General features: G+C 44.1%; 1 protein-coding gene across 5 annotated transcripts in view; it reads right to left on the bottom strand.

The window, feature by feature from the left end:
* The window catches only part of GBF1 (golgi brefeldin A resistant guanine nucleotide exchange factor 1), a 191,711-nt gene that overhangs the window by 84,424 nt on the left and 93,780 nt on the right, over window positions 1-13,507 (bottom strand). For all 5 annotated transcript variants that reach the window (XM_040438681.1, XM_040438677.1, XM_040438679.1 and 2 more), the window contains exons 4-7: window positions 3,147-3,278; window positions 2,285-2,403; window positions 1,669-1,777; window positions 249-309 (exon numbers count right to left, since the gene is read on the bottom strand). In XM_040438681.1, the coding sequence (XP_040294615.1) occupies window positions 249-309; window positions 1,669-1,777; window positions 2,285-2,403; window positions 3,147-3,278 (421 nt within the window). The remainder of the gene's footprint in view (window positions 1-248; window positions 310-1,668; window positions 1,778-2,284; window positions 2,404-3,146; window positions 3,279-13,507) is intronic.

Below are 13,507 nucleotides of genomic sequence, written 5' to 3'. Positions count from 1 at the left end.
GAAGGCCGGCCCATAAAACCAAGACCTGATCACTGCAAATGACTTTTTCATCTGCAGGTCATCAAGCCAACCTTGAACTTGGGTTTTAGCAGCATGAGCTCAAGGTCCTACTCTTATTTTCTTTTGTCCACACTCCAAGATAGATGACTATCAGCACATCCTGGCCTGTGGACCCCATATAAGTGTAGAATATGCCAGTCCTCAGGGGGCCGTGTCAGCAAGGCACAGGCAAACACAAGAGGGTTTACCTTGAGAAGAGCAGCTGCACCATGTCGACAAGAGTGTGCTCTGCAGATTTTCTCAATAACTCTGCGAAGACAAAAACAAATAACACAGGTGTCATTACGTTGTGTGATATTATCAAGAGGCTTCTGCAAGCGCTCTCCCCTCCAGTCTTTGTTTACAGAGGATTACGGCAAATTTATTAAAACCAGGCCAGCGTTCACCCCTTGACTTGCCGAGTGCCACATGTGGAACACCAGATGGTGCTGTGGAGCTGATGTAGCAACACGGACACTAAGGGCTGGAAGACAGACACTGGTTGGGTGCATAAACCTTTAGGCCCGTTTACTGAAATGTATCTTCCTACTTATCCCATGCTTGAAGCTTGCTTCCTCCCGTGCCCTTATAATCAGACCTTCTGTGCTTTGCTCTGCCAGTTTAGTAATACTGTAGAGCCATTAAGTACAAATATTGAGCGTGTGAAAGTGACGTAAGGGTGGATTCACACATTGAGGTGTTTTTCTGCAATTTTGCGCTTTTAGTGTCATTTTGCACCTGAATTTTTGCTCCGCCAGATGTTTGCTACAAGTCTATGGGTATTTTGTTGTTTTTTGTAAAAAAAAAAAAATGCAGCATATTGAAGCAACATTTTTTTCTGGTGTTTTTTCATTCTCCCCACACATTGCTTAAAAAACCCAAAAGGATATAAAATAACACAATGAAGAAACTGTATGGCGTATTTTTTGTGATCAAAAACCACTAGAGCATATATGTGTGAGAAGGATCCCTTAAAAGAGTATTTCCATTTCAGATATTTATCCACTTCTGAGACCCCAACACAAAGATCCCCCAGACAGACATGGCATCCAGACGCTGACTGAATTGAAACAAACGTGCTTGGCTCTCATAAGGTGGTTTTAGATGCTCAGATATTCACAGGAACGTTAGTTTCCGACAATCTGTCTGTTCATCGGGTAAAACTGTTGTTCGTGCAGGGACCTAAATTATAATTTCTGGGCAGCAGATCGTGCTGTCTAAACAGCGATCTGCTGCCAACAAACAATGCAGCTGTATGAGGACGAGCGATCACAATAGTGATCCCTCGTCATACTGTGGAAGTGATTGTTGCATGTAAATGCGTTCACCTGCCAACTGTCAGGAAGTAACGCTTCCTTCCCAACAATCTTCTGCTTATCGGCATTTATTTTAAATTTTATTAAAGCTACTCTCCATTAGGACAATTCCTCTAGGGTACATGGTCATTATTGAATGAATTCCCACTGAAAACGGTCACCCATTCAATTTAAAGGGTGTAACAGGATCGCTCCCAATGTCAGGGGTTTCCATTGTCTAGATGAAACTATGCTTTTAAATGTTTGCGTTCTAAAAGAGAACCCAGTCATACATGCCATCATTTCAGTGTCCTACCTTTCAGAAAGTACTTACCGCTCAGTCTCATTTCAAAGCATATACGGAAGCAGGACTGCATAATCTCGCACACAGACTCATTGGTCAGATGAGCTCCTACTGGGGTGAGTAGCAAGGTGCGCAAAACCTGAAAATAGTTCAAGAATAATATAGGTTGGTGCATAAATATCTACCATTGGTTACATTCATTTTCCTATAAACTTTGAAAAGTTGTCATTTACCAAAAGCGTAAAAAGCCAGAGTCCTAATCCAGTGGGCCTAAAGCGTGGTGGTTATTTCGTGACCAGACAAGTGAGTGTGCATCCTATAGTAAGCAGATAACCTGCGCTTACTCCTTTTTCAATTACACTGATGATTTTCAGCATTCTCTGCCCTCCCTCCCAGGACTTTTTCTGCTGCAGCTTGACAAATGCTTGAAATCAATTAATTGAAGCGTTTAATTATCTTTTATTTGAAAAAGCTTTTACCTCAGGTACATGAGACCCCTGTTTAAAAATAACATTAGGCGCAAATCTCTTCCAGAGTCAAAACATGGCCTGTGTCTCCGTGTAACAGGATACAAAGAGCTTAAGTAATTCATCTAATTGCCCCGTGAATAAGGACAGGGGGGATGCAGTCCCCTCTCTCGAGTTACCTGTAGGATTTTCATCAGCACAACCTCATCGCTGGCTGGGTCGGTGCCAACAAAGCGGGCGTGTGTAACTGCATCTGCCATGTTCTCAATTCCTTCAGCTGTACCATCGTGGACTGGATCTACAGAACAGAAAACATCAGTGTTACCTACAAGTCTTCCATTTAATCTAAAGACGAACACATTCTACACCTGTGGTCAGCAACCTCCAGCTATTGGGAAACTACCACTCCCAGCATGCTCCATTCACAGCCAAACAAGTGCGCATGCTGGGCGTTGTAGTTTCAGCTTGTAGTGCCGGAGGTTGCGGAGCCCATTAAACCATAGGTAATGCCTAGCTGTAAGGAAACAATCACTCTCAGTCAGCAGTGTGGCCGATAATGGTGACTTAAGACCATATATCACAGTAACTTATCCTATCTACACCATTTTCAGAAATGTCAACCTGGTACATAGATTGTAAGCTCTTGCGAGCAGGTCCTTAACTCCCAGTGTTTCAGCTATATATTAGCCAGTTACGTTGTGATGCCCTTTGTTTTGTACATGAACCCTCTGAATTGTAAAGCGCTGCAGAATATGGTGGCGCCATATAAAGATGATTATTACATCAGAAGATTGGTCGTCACTCTGCATATGATTTGTCATCTCTAAGTTAAAGTCTTGTGGCAGAATTCTTAGCATGCTGCCCTAATAAAGCATTCCACCAGAGGGCAGTACGTGTATGACATGGACAGCTTACTAGAATCTCCTCTTTACGTACTGCAAATCAAAAGTAAAACTGAAATTAACAAACTGTCTTTAGATGAAAGAACATGATGAGCAATGAATTTCCACAAAGCCTGAACCTCATAGTGTAGATACGTACCTATTAATGCATAGGAAAGAAACTTGTTCACAGAGGTCAGAGCAAGCCCTGTAATGGGGCCAGTGGTGTCCTCCGAACGAATTACCTCTAAGAAAGGACGAAGAAATACATTGGGCTCAATTTCCGATAGATCTGTAACAAAAAGAGAACAGGTATTTAGGTTGTGATACAAGATATCACAAGGTTCACAACTCACCCAGGCAAGGGCATTGAACTACAATGAAAATCAGGATTGTACAGACGTAAGTGGGCAAGGTGCCGACTCCCTGGAGAGCCCAGTTTGGTATGCTGTTTGTACGATGGGCATCAGACTACCTTAGGACACCCTAACAGATGTAGACATTTTAACCCCTGTGAAGCACTACTTCAAATGGGAAGACTTTTTCAGGTAAAAGGGGTTCTGCAGAAATTAAAAAAAAAGAAAATACTTACATATTACTTTATTATAAATACCGGTATATTCTCAAATACCATTCATTAGTTATAACGGCTCGTTTTGTCTAGGGACCAATGATTAGGAGAAATAAAATGTCCGCCGTCCTATTATTACACACAAAACCTGTCCTAATCACACAGGACACGTTATTTCACAACACTGAGCTAAAGAGCTGCCTCATCCTTCTCTCTGCTCTTTTTGTCATGGATTATGATCCTGAATACAGATGATAAAATGAATCTCTGTGGGAATGGCGTTCATGAGGAGACGAAGTACAGAGAGGAGGGTGGGGATATGGCTGATGAGCAGCAGCACTTGTATGCAGTCTCCCATACCACAGACCCACATTACCACAGTCATGTCTCCTCATAATCTCCATTCCTACAGAGATTCAGTTGAAGATCTTATCAGCTGTATTCAGGATCATAATCCCCAACAAGGAGAGGAGGATGAGGCAGCTCTTTACCTCAGTGTTGTGAAGTAACTTGTCCTGCTCTGTGATTAGGACAGGTTTTGTGTGTACTAATAGGACGGCAGCCATTTAATATCTCCTAATGACTGCTCCCCAGACAAAATTAGCCATTATAACTAATGAAAGGTATTTGGGAAAATATTTATAATAAAGTAATATTTAAGTATTTTCATTTTCTTAATTCCTGGAGAACCCCTTTAAGGTTCAAAACATGCAAATGAAAAAGGGACCGGGCACAGCGTGGCCAAGCTGGGGTAGCAGACGTGCAGATTTTGTAGACACATACAACGAAGGCCTTATTCACACGTCCGTGATGAAGTCCATGATAAGATGGTCAGGGGTTCAGCCATGAAGAATGTGTGTCTGGTCCGCGTGTCCGTTTTTTGCTCTCCGTGCGTCATCCATGTTCAACGGACACTGCACAGCTGAAAGTTAATTTTCAAAGCCTCTCCTATAAATGGTCCGTGAAACACGGATGAAACATGACCTTTCGCTAATGTTTTCATTACTAGGCATGTTTGCAGCACTGCCATGTCTCATTTCTGTAACACAATCCCAATCAGCTGTCTAAAACTTGGCCTGTATTAGACCTTTTTATCTTATTATCCATATAACTAAAGTGATACACATTAAAGAGGTGTAAAAAAAACAGCCCGAGACCCATGACCATTGCACCAATCAGTGACAACAGTAAAATGACGAATAATAAATGACCTGACCTATAAAGCAAAATGACAATACTTAGACCAAAAAGCACAAACGGGTATTCATAAATGTACACATAACATACAGATCTATGCACTTGATGTGTGTTACCAGGATTCTGAATGCTGATGGGATAGAGACTGAAGACCCAGTCACTATCGACATTTACATGGAGCAATCGCACTACCCATCATACGGGCACATACAGTTTTACTGCCGGCAGCACATCTCTGTTTACAAGGCGAAATGTGTTGCTGACAACCAAGGATTTTTCTGCTTGCATAAAAGATGCTATCAAAGACAAGGGAGCGTCTGCTTATTTGTCAGCCGATCACGGGAACGTGCTTACACACAGCAATGATGAGGAAAGAGCCTCTTAAAGCGTGTTTGCCTGTGTAACTGGGATCCACACATCTGTCTTCCTGATGTATTAAACATCTGTATTAATCTGATCTGTTAGGGGCCGACCAAGGGTTTAAAGGGAATCTGTCAGCACATTTGTACCTGGCTGACCTGTTACATGTGCGCATGGCAGCTGAAGGCATCTGTGTTGGTCCCATGTTCATACGTGCCCGCATTGCTAAGAAGCTGCCAAGCGCACTCGCAACAGGTCAGCCAGGTTTATAGGTACAAATCTGTGGACAGATGCCCTTTAACTTACCTGAACTCACGGCATCATAGATCCCCAAGATGCTCTGAGTTCAGATCAGTTAAAATTGTGGTGCAAAATGTGGATGTGTGAATCCAGCCTTAAGTGAACCCAACTAATAGCATTTTCCACCAGAAACTATAGAAATAACTAATATATAACAAAAAGAAAAAAAAACTTTGCTGGAGTAAAGAGAAATTACGTTTTAAATACAACAGAAATAATGACAGGAGGCCTTTTCTTGCAATTTTTGGGATGCATTCTTATTTCCCCCCTGAGCACAACCTGAATACTGTTACCTCTAGGTTTTGCCCCAGTGTAAAAAAAGAAAGTCATCACACTGATATCTACGCTAACCTAACACATGTGATACATAGGCTTGAAGAAAGCAGAGTAAAGGCAGACTAATCCCTTACGTTTTTTTAAGGCTATTACCATGACGAACCTTTTGCTTGCTGATACATTACTGTACTTCTAAAGAATTTAGGACAATTGGAAGTAATTATACTGCCGCTTGTTCTGGGGTTGCCATGAAAGCATCATCTCTGAATGGACATTCATTAGTGTGACAGTCACCTGATAAGATGTCACCATGGCTACTCCAGAGCAAGCACAACATTTGGAACTGGAGGGAAAACCAGAATGGGTTTTAAATTATTACCAGTAAAAAAACAAAAATAAAAATAAAAAAATAAAACACACTGCTCAAAAAAACATTAACGCTTTCACCCCCGGAGTTTTTTTTTTTTATTTGCGTTTTCGTTTTGCGATCCCTGCCTTCCCTGAGCCATAACTTTTTTATTTGTCTGTTCACATAGCCATATGAGGGCTTGATTTATGCGGGACAAGTTGTACTTTCCAACGCCACCATTTAATATTGCATATGATGTAGTGGGAAGCGGGGAAAAAATTCCAAATGGGGTGAAATTGCAAAAAAAAAAGCAATTCCACCACAATTTTACGGGTTTTTTATTTACGACATTCGATGTACGATAAAACTGACCAGTTACTTTTATTCTACAGGTCAATACAAATCTGGCGATACCTTATATGTATAGTTTTTCTTGCGTTTTGATAGTGATAAAAAAATTGGGGGGAAAAACCGGCATTAGAATTACCAGTAATTCTGTTTCCTTGAATCCACCATGACAGCTACACATGAGATTGACCCCTTGACCTCTATAGGGGCAGGAACACACAGAGTTTAAAATCCACCACCCACACTCACCCGTCAGTGTTTACAAATTACGCAAGTGGGTGTGAGAATAATTTTTATTTTTAATTTTTGTAATTTTTTAAGTATTACTTCATACTCCATTTTAGGGAGGGAATATACGAGCCGTCATGGTGGATTCAAGGAAACAGAATTACCGGTAAGTCTAACTCCAGTTTTCCATTTCATCCACCATGACGGCTACACATGAGAACTACCAGATAAAACGGTAGGGTGGGCTACTGCTTGCAGAACAGTCTGGCCAAAGGTCAGGTCTGTAGAAGCAGAGATATTTAAACGATAATGTTTAATGAACGTATTTATACTTGACCAAGTAGCGGCATTACAAATTTTGTCAAGCGATACATCAGCTTTTTCAGCCCAGGAAGAGGCCATTGCCCTGGTGGAATGGGCTCTAATGTTAGAAGGCCCCGTAAGGCCCATTAGGGAGTAACAACTAGATATTGTGTTCTTTATCCAACATCCTATAGAGGCTTTGGAAACCACCTTCCCCTTGTTTTGACCTGAAAACTGAATTAGGAGGTCATAACTGTTTCCCTGACATGTAGGAGATGAAAAGGTTCTTCTGTTGGGTTTTGAGAATACGGGCAAAAAGGTAAGATTATCTCCTGGTCTCTATGGAAGTCAGAGACTACTTTTGGAAGAAAGCCAGGATCTAATCTAAGCACAATCCTATCAGGACATATTGTAAGAGAGGGTTCCCTACAGGAGGGCCTGAATTCCCCCCAGGCGTCTAGCTGTTGTTATAGCTATAAGGAAGGCTGCTTTAAATGAAAGGTGTTTCATGGAAATATCAGATGTAGGGGTAAAAGGAGACTTCTTCAGACCCCTCAGAACCAATGTATAAATAAATGAAAATCCAGCTCACCAGTTCAGTCGTGCGACGGAAAAGCCAGGTCAGCTTAGCGTAAACTTCATTCAGATAAACAGATTTCCAGCACGAAGGAGATAAAATCTTCCATGTTATTTATTGAATATTCCAAACGCACACACGGTGCAGTGAAAGAGGTCCCTCCATGTCCCTGGTCAAACCGACATGTTTCGAGTCAGCCGGCTCTTAGTCATGACTAAGAGCCGGCTGGCTCAAAACATGTCGGTCTGACTAGGGACATGGAGGGACCTCTTTCACTGCACCGTGTGTGCGTTTGGAATATTCAATAAAAAAACATGCAAGATTTTATCTCCTTTGTGCTGGAAATCTGTTTATCTGAATGACTATCAGAACCAAGTTTAGGTCCCAGAGAGGGGTCCTAGGAGTTAAAGGGTTTCTACCACCAGAAATACTGTTATGTAGCTGACTGACATTAGCGATGCGCTAATGTCAGCACTACATAACAGTATGTTTCTAACATTAGTCCCTGCAGCCGTTTTTGTAAAAAAAGCACTTTTATTATATGCTAATGAGCCTCTAGGTGCTATGTGGGCGTAAAATCAGCACCTAGAGGCTCCGTCCACTCACCCATTATCCTGCCCAGGTCCCCTGTTCTGCCCGCCCCGCTCCTCTTGATTGATGCCACAGTCCACCGCATCATTGACGAAATCCCGCGCCTGCGCCGTTCACTTCTGTCTTCGGCGCAGTGAGTGAATGATGCGCTCCTGGTGCCGGATTCCTCACTGCGCCTGCGCCGACTACGTCACAGTGAGGAAGCCGGCATCAGGAGAGCGGCCTTCACTCACTGCGCCTGTGCCGAAGACAGAAGTGAACGGCGCAGGCGCGGGATTTCGTCAATGATGCGGTGGACCGTGGCATCAACCAAGGGGAGCGGGGGGGGGGGGGGGGCAGAACAGGGGACCTGGGCGGGATAATGGGTGAGTGGACGGAGCCCCTAGGTGCTGATTTTACGCCCACATAGCACCTAGAGGCTCATTAGCATATAATAAAAGTGCATTTTTTACAAAAACGGCTGCAGGGACTAATGTTAGAAACATACTGTTATGTAGTGCTGACATTATCACATCGCTAATGTCAGTCAGCTACATAATAGTATTTCTGGTGGTAGAAACCCCTTAAGGATGGTCTCAATCTGGAAGCGGCTCTTATAAATCTTCTTATCCATCTATGATTAGCCAGATTAAAATCCAAGAATGCATCCAGGGCGGAGACCTGGACTTTGAGAGTACTTGGTTTAAGGCCCAGATCTAATCCCCTCTGAAGGAAATCAAAGATATTCTGGATACATGGGGATGACATATCCGGGGAAGTATCCTCTAACCAACTACAGTATCTTCTCCAGATTTTAAAGGTAGATAGCTGAGGTAACATTTTTCCTACTAGCTTTTAGTGTACTAATAACCTTGTCCGAGAGGCCTTTGCCTCTCAAGATCTCGCTCTCAGGATCCAGGCTGACAGCTTGAAAAAACTGGGAACAATTGGGCCCTTAGACAGAACGTTCCCCAGCATCGGTATTTCCAACGGTTCCTCTAGGGCTAGTTTCTTCAGGATGGCGAACCTGCCTCTCTTTGGCCAGTAGGGAACTATTAATATCATGGTTACCGGATCCTTTCGAATTTTTTGCATAGTGGGAAAGCATAAGCCAGGTCCAATTACCATTTTATCGAAAAGGTGTCTACCACCCACGTTTTTCCCTGGGATTTAGGGAGCAAAAGCATCCTATTTTTGCATTTGTCTGAGAGGCGGACAAGTCTATTTGCGGTGAGCCCCATTTTTTGCAGATCTGTTGGAAGATTTCTTGGTTTAAGGACCATTCCCCTGGGTCCAGTGTTGTTCTGCTCAGATAATCTGCTTCTACATTTTCTAAACCCTTCAGATGGACTGCTGTAATTGAGAGGACATTCTTTTCTGCCCAAGAAAAGAACGTCCGGCTTTTTTTTTCTCCCGACGCAGTGAAATCCTGTGCATGCCCAGTATTATCTTCCTGGCATCAGCCTCATTTCGTCGCTCCGTGCCTGCGCCGGATAAGGTTCCCGGCACCTTCCAGCTCCAGTAGAAGATAGTACTGGGCATGCGCGGGATTTCACTGCGTCGGGAGAAAAAAAAAGCCGCACAGTGCAGTGAATACTAATGAGCTGGGCGGCACTAGGAGACAGCGTCTTGGGCACAAAGTAAGGTAATGTGCATATTGATAAAAACACTTTTTATAAGTAAAGGAAAGGCAGCGAGGGGTGATAATGGTATAGTTTAATTAAGCATATTAAGACCAATAGAAGAATATATGTCACTTTATATGCTCTAACGGCCTGTCAGTGTCCCTTTACTGGGGAGGAGGGGGGGCCCACTGCCCACCAATGTAAACATTGTAGAAGGCACCCGACCTCTGACAGGGAGCTGCCGTCGCACAATAAACCCACGTAGCAGGGCAGCCTGCTCGTGCGTCTCCCGTCCTCCAGCGCAGCCAACAGATAGACGGACCTCTCCTAGCAACGCAGTTTTAGGGTAAGGTGAGAATAGGCGCTATGAGGGACAAATTGAATGATTTTAAGGGTTTAGGAAGAATTAATATAAAATTTGAAGATGGCCATTAATGTGATACTAATCACCTTTATCAAAATATGGGAGGAAAAAAAAAATATATGACAGTTATACTTTAAGTCTAGAGGTGGAGGCCCCCTCGTCCATGTCCTCTGCTTCAGAGGAGGATGGAATCAATATTTTGGCCTTTTTGGCCGGAGGTGTATGGGGGACTGGCACAAGGGAGACCAGGGAGTACTAATTTTATTTTGGATCATAGATCTCATTTCATTAAGGATAGATGGTTGCTCCTCCTTTAAAAGTTCACTAATGCAAGACTTGCAAAGCCTTTTTTTTATAATTTTCAGGAAGCTTTATAGAACAAGTTGCACATCTTGCAATCTTATGTTTAACTCTAGCCTCCTTTATTCCCTAAAAAGAAGAGCAACCAGGTATCAGTGAAATAGCATGAAAATAAAATGCTGAAAAAATATTTCGCCCCCAGGGGAATTCACGACCGGAGCAACCGAAGGTGGGTCTGCGCCTCCCATATGGCTTCCAGGGGCTTCAGGAGCTGACATTCTGTAGCTGGCTGGAGCAGGAATCAGTGGAGACCAGGATGAATCGAATATCCTGCTCTATATTCGAAAAAGCGGCATCTAACGTCATTAGGGCGCTCCTGCGCCTCCCCACGTGACCTGGCTCCGCCCCCTCCGGCAATGCCTGGAACTAAGAGCTGACTGCTGCTAGCACCCAGAGCGGCGTGCAGCGTCTCTGCGCTCTCCGGTCGGCTTCCCAATGTAGGGAAGGACGACCCCCCCCCCCCCCCCGTTTCCAGCATGAAAACAGGCCCCCGCTATCAGGGACGAGACTCAGCCTGTATGTGTCACCGCCAGCTCTCTGAGAAGGTCTGGCAGACGTTCTTCTGTACCTCTTGCATGATGTTCTTTGTTTTGGTTTCACTTTGTCCACTCCTTTCCTTCTCCCAGCTGTCACCTATTTACAATAATTGCCTCCCTTTATATTCCCTCCCATACTGCCTCACTTTGCGGTTTATACTACTTCCTGGATTGAAGTTTTCACTGCTGGAGTCTTCTGCTGCTGCTTGTTCACATAAGTTCTTTCATGTATTGTGTTTCCTTGCTGGCTTGATTCTAGGTGACCCTGACTCCCTCCGTATTAAGTGCAGGGAGTCGGTGGTCGTGTCCCCTCACTATTATAGGGTTTTCAGGTGTCACACAGTCTAGGTACGAGGGCATGCAATCGTCTACCTCTGAGACCCTTGTATGTGCTTAGCAGTCAGGGTGAGCTCTTAGGGTTTTATAGGGGTCACCTTTATGCTCCTTAGTTTGGGATCAAGCCAGTCGGATGTTTATTCATAACTTCCAGCTATCTGCAACATCATCCGTGACAGTATGGACTCACTCTGCCAGTTTTAGCAGCTGCCGCAGGAGGCAGAGGAGGAAAAAAGGAAGCACGAATTACCCCCGTTCCTTAAGGTGACTTTGGAAGAAAAATAATAAAAACTCTTCACCTCCCCCAGGGAGGTCTTTCTGTGTGATGCCCCATAGGGACAGGAAACGCTGACGGATGAGTGTGGGTGGTGGCTTTTAAACTCTGTGTTGCTGCCCCTATAGAGGTTAAAAGAGTCAATCTCATGTGTAGCAGTCATGGTGGATAAAATGGAAAATCAAAACATACAATGCAACAGCTCTCTGCAAACCAAATAAAGTACAAAAATGAATTATATTGCTTATGCTATGTTTATAAATTAGAGATGCTTGGCAAATCATTTTGTACAAAATATTTGAGCCCGTCTGCCGCACGTCAAGGTGATATCTGTAAGACGGGAACCTAACACTAAATTCTACCTGTTATGTGCCATGACGGCTACCATACAATTCAGGGAGTGTAGGTTCCACATGCATGCTGGGCCCACTTTAACCACCTCCGGACCGCCTAACGCAGATTCGCGTTCCGGAGGTGGCAGCCCTGCGCTCAGCGACGCATATACGCGTCATCTCGCGTGAGCCGGGATTTCCTGTGAACGCGCGCACACAGGCGCGCGCGCTCACAGGAACGGAAGGTAAGAGTTGATCTCCAGCCTGCCAGCGGCGATCGTTCGCTGGCAGGCTGGAGATGTGATTTTTTTTAACCCCTAACAGGTATATTAGACGCTGTTTTGATAACAGCGTCTAATATACCTGCTACCTGGTCCTCTGGTGGTCCCTTTTGTTTGGATCGACCACCAGAGGACACAGGCAGCTCAGTAATATGTTGCACCAAGCACCACTACACTACACCCCCCCCCCCTGTCACTTATTAACCCCTTATTCACCCTTGATCACCCCTGATCACCCCATATAGACTCCCTGATCACCCCCCTGTCATTGATCACCCCCCTGTAAAGCTCCATTCAGATGTCCGCATGATTTTTACGGATCCACTGATAGATGGATCGGATCCGCAAACCGCATACGGACGTCTGAATAAAGCCTTACAGGGGCGTGATCAATGACTGTGGTGATCACCCCATATAGACTCCCTGATTACCCCCCCTGTCATTGATTACCCCCCCTGTCATTGATCACCCCCCCTGTCAGGCTGCATTCAGATGTCCGTATGATTTTTACGGATCCACGGATACATGGATCGGATCCGCAAAACACATACGGACATCTGAATGGAGCCTTATAGGGGGGTGATCAATGACAGGGGGGTGATCACCCCATATAGACTCCCTGATCACCCCTCTGTCATTGATCACCCCCCTGTCATTGATCACCCCCCTGTAAGGCTTCATTCAGACATTTTTTGGCCCAAGTAAGCGGATTTTTTTTTTTTTTTCTTACAAAGTCTCATATTCCACTAACTTGTGTCAAAAAATAAAATCTCACATGAACTCACCATACCCCTCACGGAATCCAAATGCGTAAAAATTTTTAGACATTTATATTCCAGACTTCTTCTCACGCTTTAGGGCCCCTAGAATGCCAGGGCAGTATAAATACCCCACATGTGACCCCATTTCGGAAAGAAGACACCCCAAGGTATTCCGTGAGGGGCATATGGAGTCCATGAAAGATTGAAATGTTTGTCCCAAGTTAGCGGAAAGGGAGACTTTGTGAGAAAAAAATAAATAAAATCAATTTCCGCTAACTTGTGCCAAAAAAAAAAAATTTCTATGAACTCGCCATGCCCCTCATTGAATACCTTGGGGTGTCTTCTTTCCAAAATGGGGTCACATGTGGGGTATTTATACTGCCCTGGCATTCTAGGGGCCCTAAAGCGTGAGAAGAAGTCTGGGATCCAAATGTCTAAAAATGCCCTCATAAAAGGAATGTGGGCCCCTTTGCGCATCTAGGCTGCAAAAAAGTGTCACACATCTGGTATCTCCGTACTCAGGAGAAGTTGGGGAATGTGTTTTGGGGTGTCATTTTACATATACCCATGCTG

The sequence above is a fragment of the Bufo bufo genome, chromosome 6 (assembly GCF_905171765.1).
Source record: "Bufo bufo chromosome 6, aBufBuf1.1, whole genome shotgun sequence".
NCBI classification, from domain to species: domain Eukaryota; kingdom Metazoa; phylum Chordata; class Amphibia; order Anura; family Bufonidae; genus Bufo; species Bufo bufo.
This window is presented reverse-complemented; position numbering and strand designations above follow the sequence as displayed.